General features: G+C 44.4%; 1 protein-coding gene across 1 annotated transcript in view; it reads right to left on the bottom strand.

Annotated features, from left to right (window-relative positions):
• Positions 1 to 19085, bottom strand: part of RALGAPB (Ral GTPase activating protein non-catalytic beta subunit) — a 64012-nt gene that overhangs the window by 44463 nt on the left and 464 nt on the right. Inside the window, 6 exon segments of the mRNA XM_027664012.1 lie at positions 635 to 813; positions 1943 to 2074; positions 6486 to 6672; positions 7289 to 7452; positions 11485 to 11687; positions 12112 to 12344. Of these exon segments, the coding sequence (XP_027519813.1) occupies positions 635 to 813; positions 1943 to 2074; positions 6486 to 6672; positions 7289 to 7452; positions 11485 to 11687; positions 12112 to 12294 (1048 nt within the window). The 5' untranslated portion in view covers positions 12295 to 12344.

Below are 19085 nucleotides of genomic sequence, written 5' to 3'. Positions count from 1 at the left end.
AACTTTCAATAAGCATACTAAGAATAACACTTTAAATTTCAGGTATTCCATACTGTTACTTAAAACTGACCAGTCAGTGCTTATATCTGCTTCACCTTTCAGTCCAATTTGAGCTTCTCATGTACCAGCAGACACAAAGAAACACAGCTTTTCTACTCAGCAGTACTAGTCAGCCACTAATTGTAAATTAAGTGAAACTCTCACAAAGATCTGAAGATGACAGTCCAAGTTCAACACTTTCCTAAAACAGGCACTGCACATAGCAGTTGCCAAAAGAAACTGCAGAAACAGCACTCACAACATGCTAAAGCATAGCACTTGCACTAGTGGTTAGGAAAAAAAAGAAAAGAAGTTTTGTTTGGGAAAGAGATCCCTGTTTTATTTTAGACTTCCAATTTACTTGTTTTGCATCTGAAACTAAGGCCATCTCCAACTTCATGCATTCAAATACTACTATTGTGCATACAGATTTCTTTTTAGAAGTGATCTGAGGTCCCTTCCCTATCAATTCCAGAATATACTTGCAAATGATAAATTCTTATTGGTTTATTTATGGAGAACACAGATTTAAGGAGAATAAAATAAGGATTAAGTTAATATTCCTAGCTATCCATGGGTAAGACAAAAGCATTACCTAGGAATGCATCCACTAAACAGCTGATCCCACGCATGGCACGAAAGAATATTTGAGGCAGATGTTTAAGGCAGGGGTACTGATTCAGTTCTTGAGTCATCCCACTCACATTCAGAAACTGCTCCTGAAATTTGGGGGTAGAGCTAATAATGGCTGGGTTACTCAAATCCACAGGATTACTGCACACAAAGAGAGAAAAATATATGTTAGTTTAAGAACAGCTGTTAAGATATTAAAGATACTTGAAGATTTAATAGTTTAAGGCATTTAAATAACACCACAAACCAGCATCCAGTATCAATACATTTTAGCAATTACTCCATCACTTCCTGGGTTGGCAGTACTTAGTTGTCTTCATTTCAAACATTACCCAAACGCACTGGATACTTTTATTAAAATGAAACAAACCAGAGCATACACTTGATAGACTAATCCCGCTATTGCAGTAATATTAATTAGTTATGAGGTTTTCTGAACCCAGTTAAGAGTTCCTTACATTTTTAAATTTATTCTGGAAAGGTAAGCAGTGAATTAAATATTGCCAAACAGTGACAAGAAAGAGAGTGGGTTGTAAAAATTTTTCCTGACTGACACAAATCCTGAAACAGCAATTCCAAATTTGAAGAGTATAGTACTTGTGACATTAGTACCACAAATGAAAAAAAAAGAGGTTTCATAGTTAGTTAAGAAGTAGATTTTAAACAGTCTAACATTTATCTAGCCTTAACTATTAAATAATGTTTTGTATGAAAAGTTCAATATGCCAGTGTTTGAAAGCATTAATGTAATGTCATTCCCAAGAATCTTTAAAACAAAACAAAATGTTTGGTTCAGTCGTGCATTCAAGAAAGAGTAACATGTTAAGATTAACTGTGTAGACTTCTTGAGAAAAACTAAAGAGAAACACCCATATTAAAAATAATCTTTTGTAGGTTAAGTTTAACACCCTGGAGAGTAAACAGAAGTTGTATACATCTCTCAGAGCTATTGTTCTGCTTTTCCTGTTTGCTATCTCAGAGAAACAAAATTCTATTGAACTCATTTTTCAGCTCCTCCAAAATGCCAAATAGCTAAAAGAGCTTTTAATTAACTGAACCAGTTTACATTCTGAAAGAGTCAGAGAGTTCAAAGTTGAACAACCCACTCAGGGCCTCACCCTGAGCTGCTGAAGGGCACTGGCACAAGTCTCTCATTTTATTCTATTTAGGTGCTTAATCTTGGCAATCTCCAGAGAAATGTTTCATTTGTCATTCAAATGTATAAAGCTGATGCAAGAACAGGAATAATGGATGGCTGTAATTACACTACCTCAGCATATGTAAAAAGCGAAACCAAGTTTGTGCAACGCACTCATTATCCATTTCAAGAGGAATCAGACCAGCATCTTCATCGGGGATTTTGAACGGAGGAAATGAAGGTCCGTACGTAAAACGCAGCAACCTAGAAAGCAAGTCAGACAGACCCGTCCATCAGTTCACACTCCTCAAAAACTTAACAGTGCATTTGAACCCCACAGGTACCAGCAGCCCACAGGTGAGCCCACAGGCAACAGCACAATATCCCAAGTTTTCCTAGAGATCCCCATTTCATACAGTCATTCAGCCCTCTTACAGCTTTGAATGGTGCATACCTTGGAGCCTGCCTAAAGCTCCAGCCAAATCCAAGAGCTGTTAAGGCACAACAGCCCTCGGCAGCTCTCCCATTGCTTGGCCAAAGGGGTCACCAACTACCAGCCACATGCATAGCTGACAGAATGCTACATAAAAAAGAAGAGTGGAAAAAGTTAAAAATAAATAGATAAATAAATATTAAAAAAGGAAGGAATTTAAGCCCTTATCCTCACAGCTCTTTAGCACAAGCATTCAATGACACCAGCAAGTCATATTAGGTTACAGGTCTAAATTCCAGCTCCTGTCTGATGACCTACACTGCACACCAGCACACTGAACAGTACCCAGTGTGGTCCTACAAGCAGCATTGACTTGCAACCCACGGATCAGGGAGTTCTTCAAAACACATGCACCAGGATTGCCAGGGGCTGGGACCTACAGACCAGCCAAGAGCAAACCCACAGAGTTCACAGCGATGCAGAGCCATGAGGACACTGCTGGGGTAAATGGAGATCTTTCTCGAGAAGCGCTGCAACTACCTGAACAGTCACCAATGACCTTCCCTCAGCTCCTGCTGTCTAATCTCACCCCTGCTTCATACCAACTTCACCAAATTACAGTTCCCTGATCAATTAATGTTCCTGATGTTCTCTAAAGGGATGGAGGAGACTTGCCTTGAACCTTCTGAATATCCCAGCATCCCCAGAAATCAGTTTGTGTCCTTCCCTAAGCTAACTTGCTTGTAAGGGTCAAGAAATGTCCCATTCATCACACTGGTCACTTATAAAGCCATAAAGTTTTTACAGAGATAAAGTCATTACAAGCAGGAGAAGAGGAGGACAGAAGTAGTCTATGGTTGACCCCTAAACCAAGAGTCCAATGGGCTGAATTCCCATCTTCCACTTCTCCCAGAACTGGGCACTACAGTAACCTGCAGCCAATTAACTCAAGTGTCCAGAATCAGAGCCTATAACAGTGCCTAGCCTGGAAAGAGAAGCAGAAGAGCTTTAGGACACAAGGCCTTCTCCAGGTCCAACCCAGATGCTGGTGCAGGGGGCTCGGGTGCAGCTGCAGACTCAGCTCTGCCTGAAGGGAGCCAGAGGCAAGAGGAACTGCCACCCCTGGGCATAACGGAGGGCAGGGGCACCCGTGGCCCAGTCGGGTGCCTGGGCACTCAGAAACACAGCACGAGCTGAGGACTGGGGAGGAAGAGCTGAGACTTGCACACACTTGGACTGGGAGGGGAGAAAAGCCCAGGGGTCTTTTGTTGGGGGTCCCTCCTTGGAGGTACCAGCTCCAGCGTTACTGTGCCGTGAATAAATTGCTTTGTGGAACGAGACACCTGAGACTCTCCATGGGAACCCTGGGGTGACTGTGAGCGGGGTGTGCGGGGAGCCGAGCGGGACCCGCCAGTCACGGGAGCCGCCGCTGCAAAGGGGCTTCAGTGCCGCGGGTAAAGTCACTGGTGGGGGGAGTGCGACTGCCAGGGAGTCCCGGGAATGGTCACACTGGGAACTTTCCTCAACACCAGAAATACACACATCTGTACCAGGCAGTAACTGCTCTCCTGCACTGTGCCCATCTATATTTAGTGCCCAGAGGCTTCCTCCCATGGTAGGTTTTTGCTGAGGAATTACTTGGCTCTGAAAAACTCAAAAGAGCCTGGTCCAATCCCATGCACCATCATGCCCTGCACCACTGTCTGGCAGCACACTGCACTGCTTAGTTCTCCTTATGAGCTTGCAAGAAATCAGTTTTTCATAGAGTATGACCAAATCTTGACTGAAATATGGGCCATTTTAAAGAATGACTGAAAACAGAAATAAAGTGTAAGCCACACACCCAAGTCAGTTAAAATATAATTAAAGCAACCTAGATGGTACAAGTAGTATCAATTGGCATGGCAACACAACTAAGATTCCAGTTTCATCCTGCTCTGAAATCACAGACAGGGACACAAATTAACACTGTATATGTGTACAGATGTCCAAATATAATTTTCCATATGGTTTTAAGTTGAAACATTTACTCTCAGTTTATTGCTAATTCAGAGAACTGTTTACTAAAACATTTTAACTCTTTGAAGCTGGAACTTCATTGAAGTATTAAAAATGCAGCTTAAAATACCACTGAACTTTTAAGAGTCAGCCTCAGAGGAGCTCAACTTTCCACGTATCAGGTGTAAACCAACATTACTGAACACAGACTAAAACACTGGAGAAACCCTGCAGATTATTGTGCACCAACAGAACTAAGACTGTTACTCAACAGTGGGAAATAAAGTGTAGGCACAGTGCATGATGCAGAACACCGACACATGTTTTGAGACAGGGCTGTTCTTTTCAGATCAGTGAATCATAAAGTATTTTCCATTATGCAATGCTCCATCTAATGAGCTAAAAATAGCTAAAGAAATAGCGTGGGAAATATGCTGAACTCGTACTGCAGCTTTATTTCCCACAGGTTTAACAAGTAGCTGCATAACCTGGAAAAATCTATCCACACTTCAAATTTTGACAGGCAATTCAAAGCAAAGTTTTCAGAGTTAAAATAAACCCTTGTAGGAAAATACACTACTGAATATTTCACAGTGCAGCCATTTTAATGCATCTTTGAACTTTCACAGAAATAAGTTACTGCCATTTCAGGAGAGCTGGGAGCTCTCTTCTTATCAGCAATTAATTCAGTTCTTTCCTCCAAGAGGCTGAGATCTGTCCCACAAAGACATCATATCACAAAGACCTCAGTATTAAGGACACAAACTCTCCTCACTGTTCAGAGCCTTCTACTAGAGCCCAAACTCTCCTGCAGCCCACAGATCTGAGTATTCTCTCAGTCAGTTTGCAAGTGACACCAAGGTGACCTGCTGGAGGGCAGGAAGGATCTCTAGAGGGATTTGGACAGGCTGGATCAAGGGGCCAAGGCCATGGTATGAGGTTAAACAAGGTGAAGTGCCACGTCCTGCCCTTCAGTCACAGCAACCCCACACAGTAGAGGTTTGGGGCAGAGCAGTTGGAAAGCAGCCCAGCAGGAAAGGACCTGGGGATGCTGATCAACAGCAGCTGAACATGAGCCAGGTGTGCCCAGGTGGGCAAGTACCCCAAGGGTACCTGGCTTATACAAGCAACAGTGTGGTCAGCGGGACCAGGGCAGTGATTGTGCCCTGTGCTGGCACTGCTGAGGTACCTCAAATCCTGAGGTCAGTTCTGGGCTGGAGCGTGTCCAGGGAAGGGAACAGAGCTGGGAAGGGGCTGGAGCAGTAGGAGCAGCTGAGGGAGCTGGGGGGGCTCAGCCTGGAGAAAAGGAGGCTCAGGGGGGACCTTCTTGCTCTGCAACCCCCTGACAGGAGGGGGGAGCTGGGGAGGGGTCAGGCTCTGCTCCCAGGGAACAAGGGACAGGACAAGGGGAAATGGTCTCAAGTTATGGCAGGGGAGGGACATTTAGACTGTGCATTAGGGAAAGTTTCTCCATGGAAAAGGTTGTCAGGCACTGGCACAGGCTACCCAGGGCAGTGGTGGAGTCACCAGAAGGTATTTAAAAGGTGTGTGGATGTAGCCCTTGGGGATATGGTTTAGTGGTGGGCTTGGCAGCACTAAGGGAATGATCTTAGAGGTCTTTTTCAACCTAAACAATTCTATGTTTTCATGATCCTCATTGTTCCCATATTCAGCAAGGCTTGGTACAGCTCTCCTCCCATACTCTCTAGAGCAGAGGAGAGCCTGTGGCCTGCCTCTGGCCCATCATATCCCACCTGCTGGGGCACAAGCACCAGGCAGCTGTAACATGGCTTCAGCTCCACAGGGCAGGAGAAGCAGAGTCCCAGAGTCACCTCAAACCCAGCACCATGCAGCAGTAACAAACACCTAACAATTTTGATGGTGATTGCCATTAAACACACACGCTATAATGCTCCACTAATATTCATGAGTCATTCTTCAGGGCACATGATGCAGAGTCACAGTGATGGAGACCAATATACACACACTGCAAAGTGCTAAATATCAGAGAGGTGCTGAGCTTACACAACAGCAGAGACAACCCAACTCAGATCTTCCCTTGCAGAACAAAGGCATACACACAGAGTCCAAGGAGACCAGCAAGATGTCACTTTGTATTGCTCATTGTATTGCTCCACACTTTTGGATTGCTGCGCATTCCACAAATAAGCAACAACAAAGAAAAAACACGTCTAACCACGATCATCCCCACAGTCGTGTTTGCTTCCACAGGATTGCTCCTACCTGGACGTAAGGGCACAGATGACCTTGCTCCACTGCTCAACTACTGCAGGGTGATGTCGCCAGTTGGCCACCATCTCTTTGGCAGTTTTCCAGTACGGGGGTGTTGGAAAGCACCGCGTACAGGCGAGTAACCACACCTCAAACAGCACACCAATTAACTTCTCAGCCAGGTTCTCAGCAATGCCACCTTGTAACAGAAACGAAGTACACCTTCAGCTAGTATTCCATCTAAACATCAAGTATCTCCCCAAAGAGGTTTCACTTTAAGTGCATAAAGATCAAACTCATTTTTTCCTAATTTTTAAGAGTGATTCTTGATTGCTTCCTACAGCCAATTAGCCTTTTTGAAAGACTAAATGCCATAGATAAAACCCAGCCACTTGTGTGTCAATAAGGGACACTGGGAATTCACCAATCTCAGGCAGTCTTCTATTGCACTTTATCTAGCAAAGCATTTTTTTGAAATAGGTAAAACTATTATTTTTCAGTAGGCAGGCCAAACAGTAAGACACAGGGGGGTTCAGTGAAACAAAAAAGGAACAACATCGTCTGAAATGGTTCACCATGAACTGCTTCTGTACAGAGTCACTGTCCTGCAAAACTACTCTTAGGAAAACTCAGCTCCAAATCATTCTCTGGCAATCTTTTATTTTGGAGCAATGTAGTAAAATTAGGAGTGAGCTATTATGCTTTGCTGGCTACTAAGAGATTTTAACAGGTTCCGCCATCCCGCTGGCAGCCCAACATCAAGCAGAGCCAAAAGATTTTTCAGTAATTGAACCAAATGGAAGATGAACATGAACCTTGCACAGTTGGAGCTGCTAGAAGAGTGTCATTGATCTGAAGAAGAAATAACAACAAAACCTCCCAGGTTTCTCTTGCCATAATTGTCGATTCATGAGCCAGTTTCTGGACAGCTTTCAAAACCTGCAAGCACAATCTGATCTGACTGGATCCTGGGTCTGGCCTGCAAGAGAAAAAAAAACAATGCTTGAGGAACAGAACTTCAAAGGGATGGATACAATAATGTCAATTTTCAGGAGTTACAAGAGGAAACATAACTGAAAGGGAGCCAGGAACATGCTTCTGTGCACCCTAACTCTGTCTCTAGGCATTCTGATTCTGCCTCAATGAGCACAAGATGTACCATCAGACAGAGAGTGAACACTCACTGGAGCAAGCACAACCCATCATCTCAAAGGAATTTAGCCTGGGCCAAACAGCGAGAATGCAGTTGAGACATCATGAATTGTTACATACATAATCCAGAAGTGGCAAAACTAGGAGAAATATTGTTAGCAAACTAATTTAAATTCTTCCTAGTTCTCCTCTTGCTTCCAAGTCAACTCTTATTCCTTCTTCCTTGAGTCTGATTTTCCTTTTAATGACCGCTTTCTACATCTTTTTCTGTAAATGTGAGCAACTGGGGGCAAGTAAGGAAGAAAGGAAATTATTTCACATTATCGAAGTTTTCCTTGTAGTAATGATCAGATCCACAGTGGCACTGCTGAGTCACTCAACATGAAGTGTTGCAGAAGCAGCACAAAGCAGCATCACCTCTTCCCACTTGTTAGTCTGGACAAGGCAGAACATGTACAAAACAGTAACATGACACGTTCTGGACAGTACCTGAGGACACTGGTAAACAGAGCTCAGGAAGCCTAAAAGTTTAAAGGGTGAAAGAGCCTACAAATTAGAGTGTGCAATATATGTAAGGCATATTTCAACCTGTGCACCATTTCCTCATCCCTCCTACCACTTACTGAAGGGATGACCAAAAAAATCATAGAAGTATTACCTTCCACTAGACCACGAAGGAGTATTATGGGATTCCTACCGAACACTTTCAGTGTGATATAACCCACAAGTCATGTTGCATGGCAAGAACCCCAAGAACACGCTGATCCACTAAATACTATTGGCTCTTATCTTTATAGCATAAATGCTGTGTTACAGTACTGGAAACAAGATTACAAAGAGACAAGACAATGTCTAATGCAAAATTGCAGACCACCAGCCACAATTCAGGACCTCAGTGCTGGATGGCAGTGCTAGATCATAACACAGAATCTCTGTAGAATAACAAACCCGGGGACAAGTCCTGCTTTGCTTATAGCACTATTTTTTGTCTGAGCAACAACAGAGCAGATACTTCAAACCAAGATATCCTTAATCTACAAAGGCTTGAAGCTTCCAAGCCTGTTTCAAGACTTGTTTCCCTAATAATTTAGAGAATCTGTAAAAAATATATAGGAGCTCCATATGCTTCTGAGGATACTTCTGAGCTGATCTCATAAAGGGAACTCAAAGGTCCCTGCCCATCTATAAGTTCCTCCTGTTCACAAAGTCAACCCAATGGTAAGTTTTGGGTGCACCATTTCTAGATATCTGGATTTCTATAGAACTTTGCTTTTGGCCGCACTCCCTTGCAACAAGCACTGTTCTCATGAGCTCCTGTGAGAAGCATATGAAGTTACTACAAAAAAGCACTTGGACAGTCACCTGTTCCATGGTCTCTCAAGCAATTCCAGACATTTTTGTTGCACAGAGGACCCTGGTAACTGCACCCCAACCTCCTGGGGAGGCAAGACATGAGAGAGAGTTCTCATATTTCCTTTTTGTGCTTCCAACAGTGTTTGTGGCACTGAAACTTTACCTGACAGCAGCAACAAGCACTATTGTTTAAGTAATCTTCAAGACTTCCTGAATACTCTAGAGTTTCCAGAGATGAAAAGCTTGGAGGTCACATGGGGACTGCTCAAATATGTCAACAAAGTGTTTCTTTGGGGTGGACCAAGAATCAGTGCTGGAAGGAAGGACAGAGGTACACTCCCTCCAGTCACTCCAGCAGAGAGAAGAAAGGTAACTTGATTCACCCAGCTTTCAGTTTCATTTTTCAGCATCATACTGTTTCAAGGACCATGCATGTAAACATTTGATTCAGCTGAGCACTCAGACTAGAATGGTCTATGCACACCTACTCTGTACCAGTGTACACAAGGTCCTGAGATGCCATTTACATTGAAGTGCCCACTTCAGGCTGCTGCATTTCACACCTCAGCTATGGATCCTCCTCAGTGTCTGAAACCTCCCCACAACTCTGGGCCACCACTTTTAAGGCAGCCAAACCAACAGCTACATCATTTCCAGGGAACTAGGATGAGGAAGGAAGCTATTTTAATCACAACCCTCCATAGGACAGAGGCTTATAATAAAGGCTTAGTATTTTCAACAGAACAGGAGATTTTTCCAGGAGACAGTTCAACACAGGTTGCTAGTAGAGCTCCTGGGTAAGTATTCTACAGGAGCCCATCAGCATCAGCAACCTGCATCAGTTGGGTAAGCCCAGAAATTACCCTCCTCTGCCCCATCACAGGAATGTTAGACTGAGCCTTTGCTTTTACTCAAGCCAGGTGTGCCTAACTCAGTTCTGCATTTCATTTCCAGAATAGAAATTCCTCCTGTTGCTGGAGTGAATTCTGAACACAGCTCCCTGGAGGGCAAAACTTGGAGTTCTTTTTTCTGAAAACAGAGCAGGGACTTGAACACCAAGCGTTGACAGCAGCAGCCATGAAAAATCAGTGTTTCAGATAAATCTCAGAGACTCTTGAAAGATAAACCACAGAGTAGTTATACTGGAGGGGTGGGCAGTGTTTAAAATAATGATTTTTAGCCCTCCCTGTCTCTAAATGTTAATTAGTGCATTCAACAGTCATCATGTGTAGTCTACCACCCTGCATCAAGCTCTAACCATGAATTTGGGAGAGAAGGGTGAAATGGCAGCTTGTGCCAAGAGCATGCAAGAAGCTGGACTATTGAGCTGCCTGCTACCAGGGCCCCTGGTGTGAGAGCAGGCAAGGGATGACACAAACAACTATTTAATGGACTAACGAAGAACTTCTCTTCTGTGCCAAGGGAATAAAGGATCCCAGACAGCAGACTGTATTCTGCAAGTATTAAAGCTGAGACAACCTCCTGCAGCAGTCTAACCCACAAGTTTGCTTTCTGCAGACTTGTGCCATTGCCCTGACCATCCTCTAATGAGAATTAAAATGCATTTTCAGTACAAGTTAAAAGCAACAACCACTAAGGGTAGGTGGTAGATTTTTGAAGCAATCAGTAAATAGCAATGAACTCCTTGTCTGAATTTGCATAAGTTATTATTCAAAGTCCTTTATTAACAAAGCCTGCAGGTAAAGTGGAGTGACCCAAGTGCAGCAGAGCACTTTGAAGTCCACTTGCAGTGATATATTATTAATACTGACAAAAGCAGATGATCTGATACTTATGGACATGTACTAAACATCAATCTGAAGTCAAGTGAATCTCCTCTTACATATCTGATACATGTGTTCAACAGTAGCAGGTAAACTTGCCATAAATTATAATCAAGGTATGATGTTTGAGCACTCGGATCCAAGACGTAGAAACATCTCTATTTAACATCAACATCCAAGGATGTCAGGCAGCAAGCACACCTCCATGGGATTCTTTCAAAACTACCAGTGAAGCACAGTCAGCATAACCATGCCCATTTAAGAGGCAGCAAGATGCAGTCACAAAGCAGTCATTTACTGCAAGATCCTCCAGCACATCAGAAAGGGGGTCAAATCTTGCATCACCAAAGGCTGGGACTGCCAGGAGGTGTGCTTGGTTATCTCAGTTTTACACAATAAAAAGCACACGGTTGCACAGTGATGCTCTTCAGCCTCTCCCCCACCCTCCAGTCATCCAACAGAGACAGATCTTCTTAGGACAGTAAACATTAAAGTCTATGAATGATCTGTGATTCTGACTACCTAAACCTAGCAGCAACAATTCAATTTGCTACTGAAAATTACAAAACAGGTGTGGAGAAACACGCTCCTCCTAATCTTGCAGCAAAACCAGTCTTATTTTAGTCATGAACATCTGTGACTCACGAGGTCTCTGACAGGTTACCTCCTGACTACAGCTTGGACTCCCTCAGCCTCCTGAGCACCCCAGCCCTAACACTCACCTCGGTACAAAGAGATTTTGGAGATGTTTGAGAATGCTTTGAACATAAAGGTTTGGTTCCTTAATAACAGGTAAAGGAATGGAGTCCTTAGGTAACACAAGAGCCATAATCCAATCTGTATATACGTCCACACAGTATTTCACAGTATCGCCGTCCAGAGGGAGAGTCAGTCCATAACAAACCACCTCCATAGTCCATTTTACCTACCAAACACAAAGCAAATGTTATTAAAAAGAAATATTAGCAAGTAAATAATGGTCAGAGCACATTGGTTCTAACTCAACAAAATATCAGTAGTTATGTGGTATGGGCAATTCTATTTAACATATCCTGCAAGAAAACGCTAAACCACTAACTCCTATATCATGATATTATGAAGAATATGAATAAACTACAAATCACTCTGAAATCCTGAATATCTTAAGTCTAACCTGTAGAGAGAGTTCTTCGGAACACACAAGAGCTGATGATGAACTAGCTGTTAATAGAAGCCTTATGTAGATTAGTAACCTAAAAATGTAACACACTTCATAAAACTTGGACCATTAAAAGAGAAAAATAAAAGAGGCTATAGAAAACCATTAAGTTGCCACTCTGAAAGCTATGATCTCCAAGAAATGCACTTACTTCTTTGTCTGTTTTTAGTAAACTCTCACTTCCAACAGATGATGTAATTAAAGCTTGTCCAAGAGGACGCACCACTGCATTTGCCACTTCTCTCCCCACGTTCTCAGGATAGCTGTGAAGTACACTGGTATTCCCCTGATCATTTTGAATGACAAGATGCAAGGATCTCCACTCTGAGTACATAGTGCCTCTATGCTACAATACAAACAACACCTGGGGGGCAAGGAAGGAAAAAAGACAATTAGTAGAAATGTCTGTGACATGAGTTACCAAACTGAGGCTGTGCGTCACAATCCAGACCCTTGTAAATTCAAGATGCACATGTCCACGTCATACATTTGAAGACCTGGAAGAGATTCCAACAGCTGTTCTTCAACCTTAATATGTTTTAATATAGCCAAGAGCTTTATTAGAGATTACAGAAAGTTTCAGTTTGGGACTATCAGCCCATTTGAGACACTTAAACTTGAGAAGTGACTTCACCTCACACTTCTGCTTCCCTCATCTTGTAGGAAAGATGCTCTCACTTACATGACATCTTCAGTTAAGTAGAAAATAGTTCTACTATTTTCTCATAGAAGCAATGGCTGTAATTCATCCCTTTTTTACCTCAATAGTAGTTAAAAATAGATACCAGGGAACTTTCAGGAAAACCTGAGTCATCTCAGAAGACAAAAATTCAGTCTCTTTTACGTTCATAAGGTATTTCTCCTACAACATGCACTACTCAAACCTGGTAGTCGAAAAATGTGATTGAGTGATAGTGAAGAGTGCCCTTTATCTGCAGTGAGTTCAGGACTGACTGAGTCCTAGTGCATCGCTAACTTAAACCCAGCATCACTTTACAGTTTCATCATATACATGTTCCAAACCTAAGGCATTGGGGTATGCTCTAATGCATTTCAAATCCTTGTAAAGTCAACACACACAGTCACTCCCTAAAAATCTACATTTGTCCCACAGAGTCCAGACAGAAAAGCCACTAGGAAATTTCTCAGGGAGCATGCTCAGAACTAGAGAGGAGACAGTTCTCCAGTCAGCAACAATCCCAGCACAACTGCAGTTGTACCTTTCCCCTCACTGCAGTCTGGGATCAGGAAGCCAAGTGACCATGAACTAACCAGGTTTTTGCAGTGGTGGAGGTTTAGGGTGGTTTTTTTGGCATTGCTGTGAAACCACAACCAAGAGAGGCGATTAGAAGCAGCAAAAGTTAAGCTGTGCTTCCACATTCCCTCTCAGGGAGCAGCACCCTTGTGTCCCCAGCAGCACCCACAGCACCCACTGCTGTGCAGGGACAGGGCTGGAGCCTGGGCAGAGCCCACAGCCCCAGGGCAGGGCAGCAGCCAGGCACGGGAATGCCCTCCAGCCTCAGCTCAGGGAGATCTGCCACACACAGCCAGGTTTGATCCACACATCAAAACATCCAGAGAGCTAAGCCAGCACCCAGTTTTGTCTGCTGAGACAGCTTTTAGGTGAATCAAGATCTGATGTAACTCAGAAGAGACAAACATCTGTGCCAACACAATGGAGCAGTGAGCACCCAGGGCCACAGGGGTGGCAGGAGCACCCTCTGACAGCAGCAGGCTTTGTACCTGCTCACATCACACTGCTGCTCGAGCAGGTGGCACCACGGCAGCCCGAGCCACCATAACTGCAACTGCATCATCTCCTTTCCTCCTCTCCCACCAGCACCAGCAGCCTTTTTTATCCCTTATCTGAGCCAGTTGACCACAGGGTTGGCACAGGAGAAAAGTAAGAAGTGTCCAACAGCCACAGCTTAGATCAGCTCAAGCTGTCACAAATGGCACTGCAAGGTCTGTTTGCCAACTACACTTACCTGGCACAATTTGGAAGCCAGTTAGTTATACAGGGAATGTTTTGAACACCTCTTAGGCATTCCTTGGCCCAAAACCAAACAAGAAGCCAGGCCTAGAAATACACCTTCCTAGGGACAAGCCGCCATTTAAACAGGTCTGCATATTTAGCTGACTCCACAAGTGTTTATTTACACTCAAAACCCATGTAAAAATCCTGACGATTCCCTTCAAGAGAGGAGGGAAAGTGAGGCAGCAAGATCTTGGTCTTCCAAACTACATCCTTTCTGGTTTGAGGTAGCAATCACATGTGCTCAACTGAAAGTGAATTAACCAGAGCAGCAGCAGCCTGCAGGAAGCACATCCCCTGCATCATTAGGCACCTTCCCTCCTCTGTGGGCTGGGGCAGGGGGAATGCTCCTGTCACTGCAGGCAAAACTCTTAGGTTTAGAGAAAAACAACAATTCCATGACACAGAGAAGTCACACACAAAAACACCCAAAACCAAACCAAACCATCACACACAAAAAAACCCCCAAAACAACAAAAGAAAACCAACCAAAAAACAGGATAAACCCCCCAAATATTCAGTACAAAAAAAAACCCCAAACAAACAAAAACCCCCAAACAAACAAAAACCCCCAAACACACAAAAACCCCCAAACAAACAAAAAACCCCAAACAAACAAAAAACCCCAAACAAACAAAAAACCCCAAAACAAACCAAAACACCCCAAAACAAACCAAAACACCCCAAAACAAACAAAACCCCCAAAACAAACAAAAACCCCCAAACAAACAAAAACCCCAAAACAAACAAAAACCCCGAAATCCTACAATCATCAGTGATGGCTTCAGTCTCTGCTTAGTTTCATTACCTAAGTTTCCATACTTCTCCTTTCATATCCTGTAGCCACAGAGTCTCTTTATCTTACCCCTTCTGTCCCACCCAAATGCCTTAGTCTCCAGCTTGTCTGGAGTAGAAGCAGAAGGGACAGAAATGAGATATCATCCACTTTCCAGGACCTCCCCTTCTCCTCTCAGTCCCACAGCCCTGTGCCTCTACCCCCAGAGCAGAGTGTCCCTTCTCCCTGCCCCCCAGCTTTGCTGCTCCCATCGAGGGAAGAGGGGAAGCACTCTCCATCCCTCTCCTGTGACACAAGTTCATTAGAAGCAGGTAACACCATTTGAGGAGGATGATTTAAATAAACTGATTGGAACTGATAAAGCAGTGTCCTTTCCATAGCCACCCTCGGCTGCAGGGTTGAAGTGAACGGCTCATGGCAGGAGCTTATCAGATGTGATAAGCACAGCACAGGCCTGTGGCTGCTCTCCCTCGGCCCAGAGCAGGGTGCCCAGATGTGTGGAAACGCAGCACAGCCCAAGCAAACTGCACACAGTGCCTATGTAGAAGCTTTCTCATCTAGAACATAAAATTCAGAAAGGACAAGGATTCCCAAATCCTACTGCATTTTGGAAAACTCTCATTGCACTAGGACACAACCAGCCACCTTCATGCAGCTCCCTGCCATGATAAAGCAAAGATACAAAGCCTTTCTGGGTGACCCTTCCACACTTCCAAGGAGCAGCACTTGTAACAGATACAGGATATCTGTATAGAATATCTGTACAATATGTCATGTTTAAGAGGTTTAGCAGCAGGACAGGGTAGCCAAAACCTCTGGTACCACACAGGCACAGCCTGCTGCCTGGCCATCATACATAAATTCAATGATCGAATCTGTATCTTATTAATATTTGAGGCTTCCTTTGGTCTTGCCATAAAAAAAAAATATCTTCTGTTAGTCTTATCCATACACAAGGAATACTGAAACAAGTAATTGTTTCAGATGCAAAATCCTTATGAGGGGGACTTCTCAGGATATCAATCTATTTGCCCCTTATGTTTAGCAGTTAGAAGTTTTCATTTGTGAGGATTAGAAGTTTCATTTAAGACTCCACTTCAACTGCCACTTGAATTGGAAATTGCTGCCCTCTATTAGGATTGGTGTACAGCTAAACTCATCTAGTGTGCAGCTTCTTATAACCGGGCATGAGTTAAAAAAGGCTGGAGAGTCTCCCCACATGATGGTATCCGAGCCAGTGTTCTGACAGATTCCACACACTGACAGCTCTGTAGTTTGCATTAGACCAAAGGCACCTAATGCTGTGCAGCAGCAGGACCCTCTCCCTTCAGAGAGCCTGCATTTATCACTCATTACTGAAACAGCAACAGCAAATTGAAGACAAAAAAAGCAACTGTCACACCACATCAATAGCATACCTTGATTTTGACTCCTGTACTTCAGCTTCCATAAAGGACTCTCACTGGTCCAACTAATATCTCCCAAGTTTCATGCAGCTGAATAATCATATTTCACATACACACGTCTTATTAGAGTTCAAATCATTAAGGATTCTCAGAAGGCTAATTAAGAGGAGGGGTGAAAGAAGAGTAAATAAACCCCTGAAGTTTACCAAGCAGTTTTACACACTCTTGTATACTATATGATCACTGTATGTTCCTGAAGGCTGCACTAAATAAAACGTCTCCAGATTCCCACAGACAGACCTGGAAAAAAATTGTCAGCATTAACACTGGCAAAACAAAGCAGACATGTGAAGTTAAAATATTTATCACCTACTATGAAACCAAGCACAATTCCAACATTCCTTAGTGTGGTAAATAATCTGGTTTCAATGTATTTCCTCCAGATCTGTTTCAGCTTAAGAGCTTCAGTAGCTATCACCATATAAACCACTGAAATTGGATGTTTCAGCATTTAAGACCAAAGATCCTCAGTTCTCAAGCTGGTGAGCATGAAAGAACTCATAGTAATGAGTCCACAAAAAAAAAAAGTTCTATTTCCAGTTCCCAAAAACTTAATATGAACATCTGCAGCCAAAATATTTAAACTCCTGGATGACTGAAGTTAGACAGTGAGAATTACCTAAGTAAACACAGCCACATTCTGCAGTTACTTTGAAGGAAGGGGCAGTAGGTCAGAGCCTAAGTTCAGGTGGGGTGTTTGGAGTGTGTGCAGGGGAGAGGTCAGGGACTCAATCCCTGTGTATGGAGTAGCTCCTCAGAAATCGTGTGCTGAGGGAGGGCAGTGCTGGGGGCAAACGGGAACATTTAGTCCTTCACACTCAGCAGCTTCACAAGTACAATGAAGTGCTTGCCCACAATCCAAAAGAATTTCAAGCACAAGGACGAGCTGTCCCAAAAGTGGACCCATACCGGGTTTTAGCAGAACCAAAAATCAGAGCAGAGGCAGTGGTCAGTAGTACAGCAGATGCAAAGACCATCAGCAGAGATACTCAAGGAAGGCTGAAGGCCTAATTGAACCTAAACCAGAGAAGCATCCACATAAAGGGTCCACATCAGAGTTCTGCAATATTAGATACACTCTGTAAGCATTTCCCAGAAAGCAAGAAATCCCTGTGATTAACACGACCTCTCCTATCCAACGGTACCAACATCTGCTCTCTAGAGTAAACAATTTTTCCCAAAAAGCCATCCTACCACAACCTGCCTTCCCCAAAGCACACACCAGGGAGGTTTATGAGCAATTTTCCTCAGGCCTGTGACATACTGAGAACAGAGAGCTGCCATGTGCCCACTTGTCCCAGCACTCTGCAAGTTCATGTTGGAGAAAGTGACCTCGATGTAGCTCAGCCTAACTCAGCACCTCTGGTACTAAGCCCACCAGGACAGACGAAGCACAGCTCTTTGTTAGAGCCATCCAACAGGTCAGCTCTGCCCAAGGCACACACTGTGTGTAAAGGAGAAAAGGCAGTGAGCAGGCAAAAAATAAAAATGGCAAGAGCCAAACAGAAGACCTATCTGAGAGAAAGACTAGCAGAAAGTTGGCAATTTAAGTGAGTATTTTGTTAAAAAATAAATGAATATGCATGTCAGGATTACTATTAAATGAAAAAAAAAAAAGTCAGGAAGGAAGAGATCAGGCACAGGAAAAAACAAGAACTCCTGTGATCCTTTCTCAGGCCATTCAGCCACAGAGCTACTGAGTGTAAGAGAAGAGAATCCCAACTACCCTTGCTCAGGGAAGATGAATTTGTCAGATTTTAGTGCCTTACTGTAGCAGAAATTAATATATGACTGTGCCACAGGGAAGTTTGGGTCTCAAACACAAGGTGCCATTTAAGCCACAGGGCTGTCCCCATCGCCCCCTCCCTGTTCCCGGGAACGCTGCTGGGAAAGGCAGGGAGCAGGGGGAGACACTGCCCAGAAGCTGCCCACTGTAATAGCTGAAGATTAGCAGAATAGGAAAGCAAAAACATCAGTCAGTTTTGTATGTTTTGGCTGTTACTCTGTTTTCAAACTTTGTTACTCAGTCTACTACTTTGCTTCTCACCATCACTTGTTTTTAACAGTAGGGTCGAGAAAATTATCTTCCAGGTAGGTCATCTGAGAATTTAATAAGTTTTCACACCCCTCATTTCTGCCAAAAACCATGTAACAAACTCAACCACGAACAATGCATTTGCCTGACTCAGACTGAGAATAATTTTTACTCAACAGTTTATTTTACAATTTCACTTCTTTCTCAGTCCAGTTTCTCGTGGCACTCTACAAACTGCCCAAGAAGGACTATCCCGCAGCCACAGTACCCTTGGCCTGGGGAGAAGCCTTGCTGCATCTACTGCTCGCCAAATAAACAGCAATAAATGCCCGCAGGCCCCGGAGACCGAGCGAGGTGGGGGGAGCAGAACCCCGGCAGAGTCCTGGAGGCCCGGCCCGGGCCGGGCACGCTCGGCACCCCCGGGCGGCGGTCGGAGTCTGCGGGGGAGCAACGACACAAACTTTTCGCTGCCGCAGGCCCGGCCCCGCTCGCAGGGCCCGCACGGGAGGAAGGCGCGGTGACACCTCCCGCCGCTCCCGGGGCAGGGGCACGGCCGAGGGGGGCCCTGGGCCGCGGGAGTCCCCGGGGGTCCCTTCCGCCCGCCCCGCGGCCCCGGCTCGGCGCGGGGGGAGCCCCGGGGAAGGCGCGGCCCCGCCCGGCCCGCGCGGGCCCCGGGGCGGCAGCGCAGAGGTCAGCGCAGCGGAGGCTCCGGGCGGCGCCCGCGCCACTTTTTTTTTTTCCTGGAGGCCCGGCCCGGGCCGGGCCTCCAGGACTCTGCCGGGGTTCTGCTCCC

This window comes from Corapipo altera, unplaced genomic scaffold, assembly GCF_003945725.1.
Source record: "Corapipo altera isolate COAL_440 unplaced genomic scaffold, ASM394572v1 110, whole genome shotgun sequence".
NCBI classification, from domain to species: Eukaryota; Metazoa; Chordata; class Aves; order Passeriformes; family Pipridae; genus Corapipo; species Corapipo altera.
The sequence above is the reverse complement of the archived record's forward strand: the minus strand, read 5'-3'. Positions and strand labels throughout refer to the sequence as shown.